The sequence below is a fragment of the Anastrepha obliqua genome, chromosome 2, assembly GCF_027943255.1.
Source record: "Anastrepha obliqua isolate idAnaObli1 chromosome 2, idAnaObli1_1.0, whole genome shotgun sequence".
Lineage (NCBI taxonomy): Eukaryota > Metazoa > Arthropoda > Insecta > Diptera > Tephritidae > Anastrepha > Anastrepha obliqua.
The window spans coordinates 105,761,691-105,780,167 of NC_072893.1; the positions used below are offsets into that span (position 1 = coordinate 105,761,691).

The following is an 18,477-nucleotide window of genomic DNA, read 5'->3' on the forward strand; positions in this document are numbered from 1 at the left end:
AAGATGATTTTTCGGTAAAAGTCTTCATCTTCTTCAAGTCGATCCCAAGCCCATGAAGCGAAGCGAAAAGGCATTGGGTGGTCGGTTTGCTTCAGCTGCCGAACCAATTGGACTTTGTACGGCGTCATACCAAGGTCTTTACGCAAAATTCGTCTCAATGATGTCTCCGAAATGTCCAATTGTTGAGAACGACGGTGAACTGATGTTCCTGGTGATTCACGAACACTCTCGGCCACAGCAGCAAAATTTTCGGGTGTACGCACGGTTTTTGGTTGGTCACGCGTTTGTTTGTCAATAAGCAACCCAGTTTCTCTTACTTTTTTCGCAAAGTAACGCATATACGCTTCATTCGGTGCTTTTCTTCTTCCTATTGCCGTACGTAATTTTCGTACACATTCTGCAACATTACCATGATTTTCAAAGTAATCTCGCAATATTTCCCAGCGTTCTTTGAGCGTATACACAACCATTTTCGTTCAGCGGAAGAATAAAACTAATTTTCTGTCAAATCAGATGAGACAACTAAGTGTTACTATTCTTCAAATAATACCTAATTGAAATCCGTAACGATAGATGGCGGGCCCTGTATTTATAACTTTAAATTTTGCGTAATTTATTTTTCTTCCTGTAACAATATTTTGACCAGTTTTAACTATTTTCCCTTACTTGATTTATTTTTCATTATTTTCTTATGGGGGGAGCTGTACCTTGTCAAACGAAAGCCATATAAATCCAATTTTCACCTTTTTTACAAATATTAGGAAAAGTCTTCAAATTTTGCATACCAATTCCACGGTTTTCAATTGGAATTTCTGAAGAGATTTGTGGTACGTAGATTAGATTCGATTAGATTTGTGGGAGGTTGGACAAGTCTAAACACGCAGTCAGGAAGAAGTGTACTACATCCGGATAGACTACAGAGGAAGGTATAGTGAGACAGGATAAATAATGGTAATATGGAAAAGGCCATTTGGTTTAAGGCCATTCTTCCCCGAATCTTTTAAAATCATTGATGAATCTTAAGAGATCTTGAAGCGGAAGAGTATGAACTTTATCCATACTCAGTACATCGCATTTTAACAGCCTAAGCCTAAGCCTAGAAAACGCCGGACAGATACAGACCAAATGCTTTTCAGTGTCTTCGTTTTCCCGACAGGATTGGCATATTGGGTCGTCAATGATTTCCGTGGTATATGGCTGACCACGGGCGTTGGGCCATGTGATTGGACCCACCAGTACTCTCCTACTAAGTTTTAGAAGAAAGGTCACTAATTTCCTGTTTATTTCTTTCACAAAGCACTTGGCTATTCTGCAAGAGCCCAACTCTGGCCAACGTCTTCTATGGGTAGACCTCATGAAGTAGTCAATCCATAGTTGAATCGATAGTAGCTAACGCCCAGTTGAATTAACGCCTAGCAAGGCTTCAGGGCCTAGTGGTATGCTTGCAGGGTCGTGATACGTACGTTGTTTTATAGTTTATTCAATTTTCGTACAATAAAGTGCAAATTTTAAGTTGCTTAAAAATCCCGTTGATTTTTCGTTGACAATGTTCTGCATTTTCTCCATAAAAATATTCGTGAGGTGAGAAGAGAGGTTTAAAAATATAAATAAAATATTGTTAAAGTGAAAAAAATATTGGTAAGTGGCAAATTACATGCAATTAAAAAATTTCGTATTGCTTCTTAGCTCTAAGATATATGAAGCTTGAAGAGAAGAGCGCCTCTAGGCGGCTATTTTACTTTAGTAGACTTTTATTTGGCATTGCTATTTCTTTCATTGTTCCATCGTACCAAAATCTTTAAACTTTTGCTAAGGAAGTATTTCGATTATTCCAATAGAAGTAATTTAAAAAAAGTTTGAATTGTCGAATGTAAGGGGTCGAAAACAACACAAATAGCGCTGGTATTTCAAAACGTTCTGAGTACGTAAAAGCCAAAAAATGTCAAACTTTGCGATACAGCTGTCAGTTGCCAGATTGCAACACTAGTAGCGCTGGTATTTCAAAACGTTCTGAGGACGTAAAAGCCAAAAAGTGTCAAACTTTGCGATACGGCTGTCAGTTGCCAGATTGCAACACTAGGGTTGCCAAATCCCGAAATATAAAAGGCACCCCTCGTATTAACTTTCTAATAGTTGTGAATGATACTGCTGAAAGAGTTGTTAAATTAATGGAAGTTTTTAATGGACTTATCACGGCCGAAGAAGAACAACAACAGCTGTGTCCAGGAACATAGAAAATTTTATCCGGACTGTAAAAATATTACTCTAAAAAGAAGTTACCCTGACTGATTGTTATTATTTAATGTCTTTAATTAATATTAATATTCATCTCATTTAATATTCACTTTTATTTGCTCAATCTATATATATAAAAAGAAGTTACATTTCCTTGGTAATCTTATAACTCAAGAACGGGCTCACCTATCCAAACCAAATTTTTAGGCTTTGTTTGGACTATTCAGTAGATGGTTTGTGTTTTGAAATTTTAAGAATCGGATACCAGGGTCTCGAGAAATAGGCCAAAACGTGAACCCGGGTAACCCTAGGATGTGTTTGAACCACATGAGTAGCAAATGGAAGCTGCTGATGATTCTATAGGATAGAGTATTTTTGATGGACCCCGATAACTTAAGGATGTGTTCGTACAATATGGGTAGCAAATGGGAGCTGTTGATGATTGCTATAGTATAGAGTGTTTTTAATGCCCCTCCGTAACTAGGGTCTCGAGATATAGACCAAAACGTGGACCTGGATAACTCTAGGATGTGTTTGAACCACATGAGTATCCATTGTAAGTTGTTGATAAATGCTAATGAAAAGAGGACTTTTCTTTTCGCTGGGTAACTAAGGACTCCAGATATAGACCAATTGGGAACTCGCCTTCAGGTTAAGAGATTGCATTCTTATGTACTACCACCAGTTAAAATGTTTTTAAAAATTCAGATCCGTTATCTACATATATTTCTCGAACTTTACAGATTCAAGGTCAAATATACCATAGAGCTGGGTCTTTGCTACCATTCCCAGATGGTGACCATCAATTTTTGCAAATATATTTTATTGGTGCTGAGAATCGTGAATTAGATCAGCGCTGTGCAATTTCGACGAATACGAGAAGATCAATCGTGAATGAATTGCAAACAATGTTCCATCAACACAATGAATTGGTGAAATTGTTCAAAGTGGCACTCGATCTGATGCCCACCGATGGCCACAAAATCATAATAAAAGCCGATAAAACACCAATTGTGAGCACGCCAGACGATTCAATGTACCAACGATTGATGAAGTAGCTATTGTTGTGGTTGGTGAACAGTTTCAGCCACGAGATATTGTTTTGTATCGTAGAAATGAGCAATTACAACGTATTTCAGAACTCCATCGCTGTTATGATGCATTGCAATACCCCATTTTGTTTTGGAGAGGGGACAATGGCTATCATATCAACATACCAATGATAAATCCAACAACTGGTACATACACATTTTATTTTTGTTTAAATATGATTTTAAATAAAATAATAATAAATAATTTTCATACGCTAATTAATTTTTGCATCGCAGGTCAAAAATCAACGAAAACCGTCAGTGCGATGAATTTTTATTCGTATCGATTGATGATTCGCCCTCAAGAAAACAATTTTATTTTGCGATGCAATCAATTTTTTATCGAATTGCAAGTCATTTTAGACGCAAATTTAATAAAAAATTGAATGCTCCAGGAGGAACTGGAAAAACATTTTTAGCTTTATTTATTTTAGCATAATTTATTTAGCGTAAAAAATTGAAATGGAAATTAAAGAATCAAAGTTTAATTACAAGTTTTTATCGGCTCTTTCACCTTACCTGTATATATGTAGGTGACCACCACAATCAAATTTAAAAAAAGTACAGAAAAGGCTATTGTGACATCTTTAGAAAGTATGTTGAATGAAAAAAATCAACTAATTCAACTGTTTAAACATTTTACGAGTTCTATAAAGAAAACTTAATATGAAAAATTTCTTGCGATATAAAAAAACATTTTATGTATGGTGGTGCGAAGCCCACTGGGTAATGCTAGTTTCTTATATAATATTTATGCATAGTGATTTTATAGCAGACCGAAATATGTAAAAAATGTAGAGGGAATGCATTTCGTTATTGTTTGGAGACCTTTCGATTACTAGAATAGAGCGCATTCAAAACATGTTTCTTAGATAGGCGTTACGTTCCCTACGATTTGAGTCCCTGTTACATACTACAATTCTCGACTAATGCTAGTTAATCTAGAAACTCTAGTAACGAGAGGCTAGGCGCTTGAGATTCCTTAGCGTGCCCTTTGGGGATGACTTGATGAAATTCTCCAGCCTAGATCCCTTTTCTCTCCTCCGCTACATCAACAGCACTGGATGGCTGTAGACGGTTTTCTCTCCTCCCTAAATCCTTTCACAGGTAGTGGTCCACATTATGGTATCAAAAAGGCACGTAAGTGCTATTTGTAGTGTACCTGGGGTACTCTTGCCATCTTACCTACCTACCTACCTACCTAGTAACGAGAAGGACAGTCACTTTCGTTTACTCTCAGTGTTGTTAATGGCAACGTCGACTGTCCAGATCAACTTGAGCGCATAAGCTTTAATGTTCCACAAAGAAGTTTTTGTAAAGTTTACCCTTTTCATTTGGAAAACTTCAAGACAAAATTTACAAGTAATGCACCCACTGCTCGCGCACTTAGAAACTATCACTCATTATCTAATACGAGTCTGCTTGATTTCCTTTTAGGTTAGGTTAGGTTAAGTTGTGGTGACAGTCGGTCCGTATGACCAACTCACTTAGACCTCACAGGTCCATTGTGATACCACTGTGCGTCACGGGAACCTTGTTTATTTACTTTCGTGAAACCATTTTGAGGCTCTTATGAAGCGCAGGATTGGTCCAATCCCCGCGCCAGATAGTTCTGTAAGAGAATTGAAAAAGTATTCACCTAGACAACCTGCTCTGATTTTAGCTAAGGCTGGACAATTGCAAAGGAAGTGCTCTACTGTTTCTTCCTCCTCCTCATCTCTGCAGCTTCTACAATATTCATGGGAGAATACTCCTAGTCTCAAGGAATGCCTTCCAAATAGCCCGTGGCCGGTGACACAAGCTACGACCTTCGAGATATCTTCTCTTGAGAGGCTAAGCAATTCCTTTGTTCTTTTCTTGTTTATTTGCGGCCATACTAGCATGGCTGTTACGCATGTATCTTCTTCTTCCCATGACCTATTGGCCTCTTGGATAATGTTGTTTTTTACTATTAATTTACTCGTGGCCAAAGGTATTCCAATGGTACTTTTATCACTGAGCAGTTGAAGAGCAGTACCTTTTGCTGGCTAGCTCATCAGCTTTACAGTTTCCCTCAATATCTCTGTGTCGCGGAACCCAAATAAGGCTGACCTTAAGTACGACGCTAATATCATTTAGGGCTGCTCGGCATTCCTGTGAGACCTTTGATCTTAGTATAGCCGCATTCATTGATTTAATAGCCGCTTGGGTATCCGAGAATATGTTTATAGTCGTTTTTGTTACGGCATGTAAATTTAGGTATGTAGCCACTTCTTTTATAGCTAGAACCTCTGCCTGATAGACGCTGCAGTAGTCTGGTAGTCGAATGGATAGTTCCATGATTTCATTTTACTTAAATCTAATTTTGTACGAAATCTAAATTTAGTTACTTAATATTGATATAAATTCAATATTAAGTAACTAAATTTGCTAATTGCTAATATTTCAGAAAAAAATTGCTTTGAGCTTTTAATTATTCGTATCTTCAATGAATTCCGTACAATTTGTGGTACATAAAAAAACTATGAGTTGCGGTAGTGATACTAAATCCATGAAAAAACTTAATACAATTTATTTATTCTAAGTCCATGTTTTCTTTCATTTTCAATTTCGTACATACTATGTTACAATTAGCTAAGTTAAGATTAATACAAACACACATACACACATAAATATATAACACATTTTTTATTTCAATGCGGCTCGCAAACACGCCAACATATTTCACCTAATAAAATAAAATTCAAACCTAAAACTCCAGTAATCAGTTTATGCCGAGCCTCATTTATTTGACTTGCTAAATTCTATAGAAAACTTGTCATGGTGTCATGTGAATTTCAATGGAACGTTAAGACCATTTGCGTATTTCTTCTTTATAATCTTTCCCCTTGCCAATCTTCTCGTATAAAATCGACTGCTTTCTCAGCAATCATAATTGTAGCCGCATTTGTATTTGCACTGGGAATCTTTGGCATGATGCTAGCATCAGCCACACGCAAGTTTCCAACACCACGCAGACGCAAACGTGGATTCACACAACTCGTCTGATCCGTCTCGGGCGCCATTTTCACAGTGCCCGATTGATGATAGATGGTGCATGAGAAGTACTTAATGTAGCAACGCCAATAGTCGTCGCTCTGTGGCGCATAGACACTGCACTCGGCAATAAGGGGTAGTATTATGGATGCCTTCATTGCTTTATAAGCTGCAGTATTTAGTAGTTGCTCTTGGAAGCGAATAGCGCGCAATAGCGTCGCCTCATCTTCGGGATCGTTAAAGTAGTTCGCAGTTAATTTAGGTGGATCTCTGTAATCAGCGCTTCGCAGGCGTATATTTCCCGTGGACTTTGGGTTAGTAACCACACTGGATACACCCAAAATGTCCGCAGTTTCCAGCACTTTGTGTATCTGAGCTTTTAAGTCTTGGTTAAAATTAATACCAGTAAGATAGGTTTCCAGGCCATCAAAATCACCTCGTCGCAAAATAAAATTATGAAATTGAACATCCGGGTATGGCCCATTCTTGAGAGTATTAATGAATCCCGTTAAGGAAGCCGTGCCATGAGATGCTAACGGTCCACTTTGGTGCATGAGATAATTGTAGATGCTATCTAGATTGTCGAGTGCCGTTAGTGGCCGTGCGAAATGCTCGTTCAATTTCAAGAATATTACTACGTGGATGTGATCATTCAGATTATCACCAATAGGCAAGTTGTGAATGAGAGGAATTCTTAATTCCTGTAAATGCTCCGCTGGACCCACACCAGACAACATCAACAGCTTTGGTGATTCAATTGCACCAGCCGACAGCACGAGTTCCTTGTCAATGCTCACTTTCATTTCGTATTTGCCTTGCAACACAAAATTCACGGAAATTACATATTTGCCCCTCTCATCGAAGTTTAATTTCTTCACAACGGCATTTTTGATTACATGCAGGTTTGGGCGTTGCGAAACTCTCGCCAGGTGTCCCTTGCCAGGGCTCATGCGTCGTCCATTTTGGAATGTACCTGGCAAATTGGAATATCCCGTCTCGCTGCCTTCGGTGAACTCACGTACACGTGGTATACCTAATTCTGCAGTGCCGCCATAAATCATATTTTCTACATCGACGTCGTTGACTGGAAATGCACTAGTTGTAACATATCCTTGTGGGTGCGTGACATTACCAACTGGTCGTATGGAGCGTTCGAAATATGGTAGCACATCGTCCCAACCCCAACCTGTGTTACCAGCCTGTGCCCAGTCATCGTAATCGCCTCGATGGCCACGCACATAAAGCATACCGTTCATACCACCCGAGCCACCTATCATTTTACCACGCGGCCAATAGCAACGTCTATCAACCAAGCCCCAGCAAGCCTTTTCGCTGTATTCAGTAAAATAATTCCAGTCGACGTTTGTGTGTTGCATAGCGAATAAAGTGCTGGGCATCTAAGAGAGTTTGGAGGAATAAGAATACTTTTTAGCTACTGCTTTGTTGCCAACATACATACACACAACATACCTCGGACTCTTGTGGAGGATCTCCGCCCGCTTCAAGCACCAACACTTTCCAATTCGGATTCTCACTTAATCGACTGGCTATCACGGAACCCGCAGAGCCGGCGCCTATGACTACGAAATCGTATGTATCTTCTCCTTTTCTCAGTAGTTGATCAGCGTAATCTGGTGGCCACAAGTCAGGTGGCGAGATGGCGCATTGTGCGGCGAGCAACGCTTGTATTAGCGTGCTGACCATTGTGTTGACCGGGCCAATGCTCTGAGCTGCGCATTGAGCGCTCAGCAGTGGTGACGACATTACGTAATGATTGCTATTAATTTTATGATTAATTAAATCTTTTGTTTGATAACAAAGTGGGCTGAGTTAAGCTTTTAAACTACTTAAAATAAAATTATTTTTATATTCCCTTTAACCAGTTTTACTTTTTAGCATCAAGTCCAAATCTTAGAAGATAGCTTGCTTGTTGGAGGTCACTGAAATACTGGCAGAACGCATTGCAAAGGCTTCCCTTTTTATAACAGGTGAACACGTCAATGTTTATTTATAAAAAAGACTAATTTTTCATGGCATTGCGCTAATTTATTTTGTGTCAATGTCCGTTTAGAATGAAAAGCAAAAGTCACTTATATTTTTGACATTATTTTTGATTGCTTCTTTCAACGCATCGCTTGGTACTTACCCTGCACTGGGATTCGCCGCAAGCATACGCATTTATATTTGTTAACTCGTTAGCTAAATTAGTCATTTTCAGTTAGTTCTAACTGTCAATATGAGCATCCGAAGAAAACACCGCTTCTTAGAAAATGACTTAAAAATACATTAATGTTATGAATTACAAATGCCTTAATTATAAAGGCTTAATATATTTGTGTTTCCATAAGGGAATCTAAAAAGCGTGTCCGCCCAAAGCAAAAGTCAAAATGTCTTTGACCCATATCTACATGGCTCTGAGCAGTTCCATGAACTCACAAGATTTCTGCAAGATAGAGCTACCTTCCTTATCGATGAAAAATTCCTTATTCGGTGATTATTTATCTTCGGCTTCGGGTTGCGACCGAACATTAAGGCCAACGGTTTGTTTGTTTCTAATCGAGCACGAAATAATAGTCCTAACATTATGCACACTTACGTTGCGTAAATTTCATTGAAATTCGATCAATTCACTTAAAGTGTCATCGTTTTTGAATACTCATGTTAAGACGCTAATCTGATATTTGTTCATAGTCTATCAACCGCGCATAACACAAAAAAACAAAATCGCACTTTTTGTCTGATGAATGACTTCTGATACTTGATGTTTACTAATTTGACAACGCTGATTCTAAATATACCCTCATTTTTTTTGTAACAGCTCTTGTTTACGAGTTATAGCTATCACAAAAAAATCACTATATTTCAGTGTTAATTGACGAATATTTAAAGAAATATTAAGTTTTCTTAATATTATTTGTAATGGCATCGTCGAGACGAGTTTGTATAAATGACCGGAATAGTTTTTGTTTTATTTGCGGAGAGTATATGTTTCAAGAAAACCGTTTGAATGTGACATCGTTCGTAAATGAGGCGTACAAAAATTACTTCGGTCACCCAATGGAAATGAAAAATAAGCCTTGGATTCCACAAAAGGTATGCAGAACGTGCGTTGAGTTTCTACGTTTGTGGACGAATAAGAAAAGGAATAAATTTAGATACGAAACTGCTATGATCTGGATTGAACCTGTGAACCACCACGACGACTGTTATTTTTGTATGGTAAAAATAACTGGCATTAACCGAAAAAATCGAGGCAAACGGGAATATCCTTCCATACGATCCGCACATAGACGTGTTTTGAGTCCTACGATGTCATCTGAACCTCAACCTGGTGCTTCACAGGAAGAACCTTTACATTTTGAGGCAAAAACGACAATAGCGACAGTAACTTTGATTGTGACCTGGAACACCAAAACCATTTAACCAAGATGATTTAAACGACCTCATTAGAGATCTGGGACTGTCAAAGACTGGTTCAGGAATTTTGGCGTCTAGATTAAAAGAAAGAAACTTAGTCACAAAAGAAACTAAAATTTCTTACTATCGCAGAAGAGAACAAACTTTCCTTGAATATTTTGCTGAAGAAGATGACTTTGTATTTTGTAAAAATGTACCTGGTTTAATGGCTGCAATGGGATTACAAAATTACGTTTCTAGTGAGTGGCGTTTATTTATAGATTCATCAAAACGGAGTTTAAAATGTGTTCTCTTACACAATGGGAACAAATTGGGCTCATTGCCTATTGCACATTCTACTAAAGTAAAAGAAGAATATACAACTATTGCTCTGGTTTTAGACAAAATTAAATATGCGGAACACAATTGGGTTATATGTGTCGATTTAAAAATGGTAAACTTTCTTTTAGGCCAACAAGGTGGTTACACAAAGTTTCCCTATTTTCTTTGCTTATGGGATAGTAGAGCTAAAAATCAACATTGGATTAAAAAAGATTGGCCTGCTCGGAAAGCGTTAGTACCAGAACAACAGAACGTGATAAACCCACCTTTATCAAGGGATCAAATAATTTTACCTCCGTTACATATAAGACTGGGGCTTATAAAACAATTTGTTAAAGCTCTTGACAAAAATGGAAACTGTTTTCTTTTTCTGTCTAAAAGGTTTCCAAAATTGAGTGCAGAAAAGATAAAAGCGGGTATTTTTGACGGGCCACAGATAAGATCGTTAATAAAAGACTCAAATTTCGTAGACACTATGACAGTGATGAGAAAATGGCATGGAATGAGTTTGTTTGGCTTGTTCAAAATTTCTTAGGAAATAAGAAAAGTTCTGACTATTCTCAGCATGTCGAACAACTAATGGGTCACTTCCAAAGGGTTGGATATAATATGAGCATTAAGTTACACTTTCTTCACAACCACCTTCGTACGATGGAGGAACGCTATCAAGGTTACTGGAATACACACGTGATGGCCGACTATTGTTGGAGCATTAAGAACAGTTCTATGCCTTCAACTTCAGCAAGGAAATCATATAAAAGAAAATTTTTTTAAACTTAAGAAAGCAATAAAATAAAATAATCTTTAAATCTATAGTGTTTTATTACAAAAAGTCAAATGTGTCATATAGAGTCATATAGAGCTGATACAGGAATTTCAGTTACAGATTTGAAATTGTCATTAAAAATTGGACTAAAAACATGTATCATAACCCAATCATCAGAAATGCTGTTGTGCAGTGTAATCAATAAAATTTCGGAAATTGTAAGTTTTTTTATACTTTAGAACGCGAGAGGAACTCTCGAACAACTACTCGGCCACTGCCCTGCACTTAGCAAAAAATTAACAGCCTACTCAAATTAACCAAACTACATATGTATTATAATATCATATAACCCTTGGTATCGCTATGGATCAATTTCTGATCTATGTTAGAGCTAGAGGATCAGCCAAGTCTTACCTAACCTATGCTTTAGAAATACAAAAAAGTGATACAATTCCATTCTGCAGTGATGCTTTAGAGTCATGAGCGCTATTTGGAAATTTCTCAAGAGGAAAAATTCAACTATGATTTACAACGCTTGTCAGAAAGAGCTTTCTGTGGGAAGTGAAAACCTCCCAAGAACGAAGCAAACAACCACAAGCTTGCAGAAACTATTACAGGTACATTCTTGACAATTCTAAAAGTATTTAGTAGCTGCAGAAAAAAGTGCTCTAGATAAAGAAGCTAAGAATACCATACATCTCTGAAACCATGTATCCCTAACAGATAATCACACTATATCTAAAAAAATAGATAAAAATATAACAGATTTCATAGCGGTAGATTTATTGTCCTACAATAAGAATTTCTCAAATTCTGGTAAGCCTTTAATTCGCTTCAATTCAGAATTTCGTTGATGCCGGTTACTTAAGACATAATTAAAGAGAAATAGGGAAAAACTTTTGCAAGCTACTAAATGGATCGGCATCATCACTGATATTTGGAACAATGTAAGCGTCACAACCCTTAGACCAACCTCGACTGTAGAGATCAGAGACATAGATGATGTTACAGAGAGAAGGAAATCGATGAAGCTCTCAGGTAAATGCTAGCTGGCACTAATATCGTTTTTTAAGATCACAAATCCTAATCAACGAAAACAAGTACGGGCTTATGTTACTCTCGCTACTTAAGGCAACGACAATGTAGATGAATTCAGCCAGAAATTGGAAAGGATAGAAGACAAAGCATTTATATATATATACAAGGTGGGCCATATAGCGTTTGCTTTTTGAACCACCTATTTTTTTGAGAATGGTAACACAAATGACATGTCAAATGTCTTCATAATTTACTTAAAGGTTTGACATTTACGAAATGGGACGCTATACGCGTGAACAAAATTGGGAAATATTCAAAACCTATTTCCAAAATGGTGAGTCTTCTTCTTCTTTTTTGATTTTCAAATCGGTGGCTACGTCAATAAGCAAAATTGTCGGATTTGGGGCTCAGAAAATCCACACGTTACTGTAGAGAAGCAAATGCATCCACAACGAGTTACTGTTTTGTGCGGTTTGTTGTCTGGCGCCATCATCGGGCCATTTTTTTTCGAAAATGAGCGAGGAGCCGCGGTTACAGTAAATGGCGAGCGTTACCGTGATATGCTCAACGAGTTAATTCCAAAAATTGACTTGACGAGTTAATTCCAACTTGTCACACTGCCAAAGTTACACTAGAACTTTTGGCTACCGTTTTTGAATTCCGATATCAATTGGTCGCTTCGGAGCTGTGATTTAAGCCCGTTGGACTATTTTTTGTGGGGAGCCGTTAAGGACAAATGCTATCCGAACCATCCAGAGACGATTGCGACGATGTTTTAAAACACGAAATCGAAGTTACCATTCATGAAATTGGAGCACAAACAATCGAAAATGTGCTTAAAAATTGGGTTGATCGAATGGCCTACTGTAAAGCCAGTCGTGGCAGTCATTTGAACGATATTATTTTTCATTCACAAATGACAATGTTCAATCTTCAAAAAAAAAAAACAAAAAAAAAGTTTGAAAAAATATTGATTAGTTTGTTTTTTTTTTTTATAGCCGATTCAAAAAGCAAATATTACATGGCCCACCCTATATATGTAATTGGCGCGTACACCCTTTTTGGGTGTTTGGCCGAGCTCCTCTTCCTATTTGTGGTGTGCGTCTTGATGTTGTTCCACAAATGGAGGGACCTACAGTTTCAAGCCGACTCCGAACGGCGGATATTTTATGAGAAGCTTTTTCATGGCAGAAATACACTCGGAGGTTTGCCATTGCCTGCCGAGGGGCGACCGCTATTAGAAAAATGTTTTTTCACCGAGATTCGAACCTACGTTCTGAATTCCGAATGACTACGGCGACCGCTAAGCACTTACTTTAGAGAGAGGCTTAATCATAGCGAGAGACTTCAACTCAGAAGCGGTCGAATGGGGCTCGACGATAACGAACTCAAGAGGTAGACGAGTACTGGACATGCCAAAATCATCTCCGTACCGAAAGCCAGGTTGCAAAGGCACCACACCTAACATAACCCTATCATCGGAAAGCATAGTCACCTTTACTAAAGAAGGGAGAGTCCTGAACGATTACAATTGGAGTGACCATCAGTATGTGATGCATTAAAATGGAAACCCAACGAAATCTACATAAATAAAAGTGCACGCAAATGGAACATAAACAAGTCAAACCCAGCAACGCTCCTTGCAACTATTGACGAAAATAAAACGACGATCTGTACGAATAGTATAGCAAAAACACGCATCTATACCTAAAATAGCAAAGAACAAAAACAAAAAAAAAGAAATGCTGTATACTGGTGGGCACACAAGATCGCAGAACTTAGAGAGATGTGCAGCCACAAGCGTGGGAAGTATACTAGAGCCAGAATATTGTGTCCACCGATAACGGAGTTCGAAGAATACAAACAGAGTAGAAAATAATTGAGGCAAGCTATACGCCAAAACAAAAAAGATAAATGAGAATCACTAAGAAACCATCTAAACAGTAACCCATGTGGGTTGGGTTATGAAAAAGCTAGGAGTCAAGACCCCTTCAATTTTTTTTTTTTTTTTTAAGATTGCGAAAAGGTTTTTAGCTGTTTTAGCTAACTTAATACAGCGGGCCAGCTGAACAACGGCTTTTGGCATATAATAAGCTTTTTAATTTTGAGTACTGATTTTATGAATGTCCTTCAAGCTTACTAACGTTAAGACTGAACTTTTTTGTTGTGCTTCTTTACAACTTAGTTTGCAGGGATTTTACAAAAAAATTTATTACTTACTTACTTAGGTGGCCATAACAACCCGTTACCGAGTTACGGCCGACCTCACTAGCTCTCTCCAGGCGCCTCTGCTCCGCGCGCGCTTACTCCAATTCTGTACACCAAGCGAGCATAGGGTTTCTTCCACCTGGTCTTTCCACCGGAGCAATGGTCTTCCTCTGCGTCGGCTCCCTTGGACTTCGTCCTCGAACACCTTCTTTGCTGGAGCTTCTTCATCCATACGCACGACATGCCCTAGCTAACGCAGGCGTTGGATGGCGATGCGTTGAACTACGTCAATATCGGCGTAGAGCTCATACAGCTCGTGGTTCATTCTTGAACGGTAGTCTTCGCCAACGCGCACAGGACCGAAGATCTTACGAAGAACTTTTCTCTCGAACACCCCAAGAGCGGCTGCATCGCTTTGTGACACTACCCATGCCTCTGCGCCATAAAGCAACACGGGTATGATGAGCGTCTTGTAAAGTGTCAGTTTGATCATGCGAGAGAGGGCTCGACTACTCAATTGCTTACTTAGCCCTTAGTAACACCTATTAGCAAGAGTGATTCTCCGTTTAATCTCCAGGCTGATATCGTTGTTGCTGTTAACGGCGGTGCCAAGATAAATAAATTCTGGCACAACTTCGAAAGTATAATTGTCCGCATTGACGTGCGTTCCTACACGCCGTGTGTTCCGCGTTGTAGACAGCATATACTTCGTTTTACCCTCGTTCACCGCCAGACCCACTCGTGATGATTCCTTCTCGATAGCAGAAAACGCAGCCGTGACATCTCGCTTACAGCGGCCCATAATGTCAATGTCATCGGCGTACGCAAGGAGCTGGACACATTTGTAGAAAAAAGTTTATTATAAAATAAAAAATCAAAGACCTGTATTTTATTTTTGAAACGTGATATTTAATTTGAATGTTCGGCTTCGGTTTCAGTCTTGAGCCGAATATTTTACGATACCAAGTATTCGGTTGGACACTAATATATGATTTACTTAACGTCTCAATACTAAATTTTTGACGACTTTAAATTGTGCACTGCCAATCGAGAAAGCGAATTGAATGAAGTTGGCAATTCATGTCATGAAATATTTTAAGTCTTATATTGCCAACATCTGTGAAGCAATGGGCTATCATTTTGCATGTTTGACAGCCAATAGTTATTTTTTGTGACTTTCACATTGGCAGCATATTTGATTATTTTATTTTTCCATACCAATCAGTGCTTTCAAAGAATCAGGAGCACTGATTGGTATGGAAAACTTAAATACCAAGGCTCAACGTACTAGCTTTCTTAATGCCATTTTAAAAATGGTGATAACAGCTCTTCACAGAATCTCTGCTAAGCCAAAATAAGCACAGTCTTAGCACGCTGATTTCAGTTATAACACTTAAGTTATAGCACTGTCTAACAGCCAGACACGCTCACAGGATGGGCGAGCCGAACTTCTGCAGAAGCTGTCTAGGTGAGAAAGAGCCGATCTCTCGCCTCCTGTGCTATTGTCCTGTCCTATCCAGCCGTAAATTTACCAGTTTAGGTAGAAAATTCTTTAATGAACTGTATGATCTCAATACTGTGGAAGTCAAGAATCTTCTAAAATTAAAAAAAAAAATACACAGTGGTTTTAAGAGAGATAAGGACAAGTTCCCCACGCGACGTCGTATCGTTTCGCTTCAATCGAACCCTGCTCCAGCGCTATGAAAAATCATCACTATTTTGTGGCGAAACTAAATTCTAAATTGGAGGACGCGAAGTTCTCGAATACTGCCTGAAGTACGAACAAGAGCACAAGGTCGTTGTAACAATTCAAGTATTTTCCTTTGTTATTTAATATTCTGAAACAGTTTGCTACCGTTTAGATTTGTGCCAAATACCAAACCTTCTTTCATGATGCTGAATTGTTTAATTATTGGCCGTTAAAATGGCTGTTGGGTATGAAGTCGCCGCCTGAGCGATTAGCCAAACCTTTAGCTAAGCTTCATTGAGTCATCCCGGAGTTATGGTATATCAGGATCCAAGCAAAAATCTCGTAGAAATCGATAAATTCACTGCCACAGAAAGTAAAAAGTCAGGATCCAAGCAAAAATCTTGTAGAAATCGATAAATTCACTGCCACAGAAAGTAAAAAGTCGATGTGTGAAGTGAAATTTCTATTAAATATTTTATTTGATATTTTTAGAATACCTCATCTTCTCTCTATTTTACAATTAATTTTCAATTATTGGTTAAATTTTTTTAATATTTTTGTTTGTATAATATTCACTCTATACATATTTGCAAATAAAAAGCTGAACTCTAAAAAAAAACCATAACCTAAAACTTTTTAGCTCATCGCACTCCACTGTATAGATACATTTTTATCTTATTCTTAAAAAGCGCTGCTCCATGTGTCATATATTTTGCACCAAAAAATTTTACTAAAAAAGATCGCCTCAGAAATGCCACTCTTCCTCATCGTCACCGTCATCATCCATTTCCAGCCAATCTTCTCGTATAAAATCGACTGCTTTTTCCGCAATCATAATTGTAGCCGCATTTGTATTAGCACTGGGCACCTGTGGCATAATGCTGGCATCGGCAACACGCACGTTACCACAATCGCTCAGCCGCAAACGTGGATTCACACAACTTGTCTCATCCGTCTCGGGTGCCATTTTCACTGTACCTGTTAGATGATGGGTTGCTCTGGATAAATATTTGATGTAGCACCGCCAATACTCATCACTTTGCACTACATAACCGTTGCATTCGCCAATTATGGGCAATATTAGAGTGGCCTTCATTGCTTTATAGGCTGCAGTGTTAAGCAGTTGCTCCTGGAAGCGAATTGCGCGCAAGAGAGTCGCCTCATCTTCGGGATCGCTTAAGTAGTTGGGTGTTAATTTTGGAGGTTCTCTGTAATCAGCGCTTCGCAGACGTATATTTCCCGTTGATTTTGGGTTAGTAACCATATTGGATACAACCAAAAGGTCCGCAGTTTCGAGTACTTTGCGTATCTGAGCTTTTAAGTCCTGGTTGATATTAAGGCTAGTAAAGTAGGTGTCTAAGCCTGAAAAATCACCTCGTCGCAAAATTGAATGATGAAATTGAACATCCGGGTATGGCCCATTCTTGAGAGTATTAATGAATCCCGTTAAGGAAGCAGTGCCTTGAGAAGCCAACGATCCGTTTTGGTGAATGAGGTAGTTGTAAGTGCTATCCAGGTTATCGACGGTCATAACTGGTCGTGCGATATGCTCGTTGAACTTCATGAATAGCATAACCTGCACATGGTCGTTCAGATTAGCGCCGATAGGCAAGTCGTGAATAACAGAAATTCTTAGTTTCCTTAAATGATCCGCTGGACCCACACCAGACAACATCAAGAGCTTTGGTGATTCAATTGCGCCAGCCGACAGCACGAGTTCCTTGTCAATGCTCACTTTCATTTCGTATTTGTCTTGCAACACAAAATTCACGGAAATTACATATTTGCCCGTCTCATCGAAGTTCAATTTCGTCACAACGGCATTTTTGATCACACGCAAGTTTGGTCGTTGAGCCACCTTAGCAAGATAACTCTTGCCAGTGCTATTGCGATGGCCATTCTGAATTGTGCCTGGTGCATTGGAAAATCCCAGTTCCCTGCCTACCGTGAACTCGCGAACACGTGGTATGCCCAATTCGTTGGTGCCGCCATAGATCATATTTTCTACATCCACGTCATTGACTGGAAATGCATTGAGTGTCACATACCCTTGTGGATGCGTATCATTACCAACTGGTCGTACAGAGCGTTCGAAATATGGTAACACATCGTCCCAACCCCAATCTGTATTACCCTCGTAGGCCCAGTTATCGTAGTCCCTGCGATTACCGCGCACATAGTTCATAGCATTAATACCACCAGAACCACCTATCATTCTACCACCCGGCAAATAGCAGCGACGATCGACGAGCCCCAAACAGGCCTTATCGCTAGACTCAGTCAAATAATTCCAAGTGGCGTTTGTGTGTGGCAAAGCGAAAAAGAGGTTAGGTATCTGTGAAGTTTTACAAAAGCGTTTTGTGTATGTAGTTATGCAAATGTGAGACAGATTTATACCTCAGATTCCTGCGGTGGATCTCCGCCGGCTTCTAGCACGAGAACTTTCCAATTTGGATTTTCGCTTAAACGGCTTGCTATCACCGAACCCGCTGACCCAGCTCCCACCACCACAAAGTCATAAGTTTCTAAACCATTCTTCAGCGCTTGATTGGCATAATCTGGTGGCCACAACTCGGGTGGGGAAATGGCACAATGTGCGGCGACGAGAGTTTGCAGAAGCGCGTTCACCATAGTGTTGAAAGTCCCCACGCTTTGCGCTGCGCATTGAGCGTTCAGCAGTGGAGACGACATTGCGT

General features: G+C 39.0%; 2 protein-coding genes across 2 annotated transcripts; both read right to left on the reverse strand.

Moving 5' to 3' along the window:
• Positions 1-6,178: 6,178 nt before the first annotated feature.
• On the reverse strand, positions 6,179-8,105 carry LOC129238309 (glucose dehydrogenase [FAD, quinone]-like). Its single transcript, XM_054873349.1, has 2 exons — positions 7,812-8,105; positions 6,179-7,738 (listed from the first exon to the last, which is right to left on the reverse strand). Exons 1-2 carry the CDS (start codon positions 8,103-8,105, stop codon positions 6,179-6,181), a joined length of 1,854 nt encoding a protein of 617 aa, XP_054729324.1.
• Positions 8,106-16,526: 8,421 nt separating this feature from the next.
• Positions 16,527-18,477, reverse strand: LOC129238310 (glucose dehydrogenase [FAD, quinone]-like). The gene is made up of 2 exons (XM_054873350.1): positions 18,179-18,477; positions 16,527-18,116 (listed from the first exon to the last, which is right to left on the reverse strand). The coding sequence occupies exons 1-2, from the start codon at positions 18,470-18,472 to the stop codon at positions 16,527-16,529; spliced, it is 1,884 nt and encodes a 627-aa protein (XP_054729325.1). The 5' UTR covers positions 18,473-18,477.

Excerpts from the sequence above, each read along its gene's own strand:
- LOC129238309 (XM_054873349.1), bottom strand. The coding sequence starts at position 8,105 with ATGTCGTCACCACTGCTGAGCGCTCAATGCGCAGCTCAGAGCATTGGC. Across the intron at positions 7,739-7,811 it reads ATCCTCCACAAGAGTCCGAG|ATGCCCAGCACTTTATTCGC; the intron begins GTATGTTGTGTG and ends AAACTCTCTTAG.
- LOC129238310 (XM_054873350.1), bottom strand. The coding sequence starts at position 18,472 with ATGTCGTCTCCACTGCTGAACGCTCAATGCGCAGCGCAAAGCGTGGGG. Across the intron at positions 18,117-18,178 it reads ATCCACCGCAGGAATCTGAG|ATACCTAACCTCTTTTTCGC; the intron begins GTATAAATCTGT and ends AAAACTTCACAG.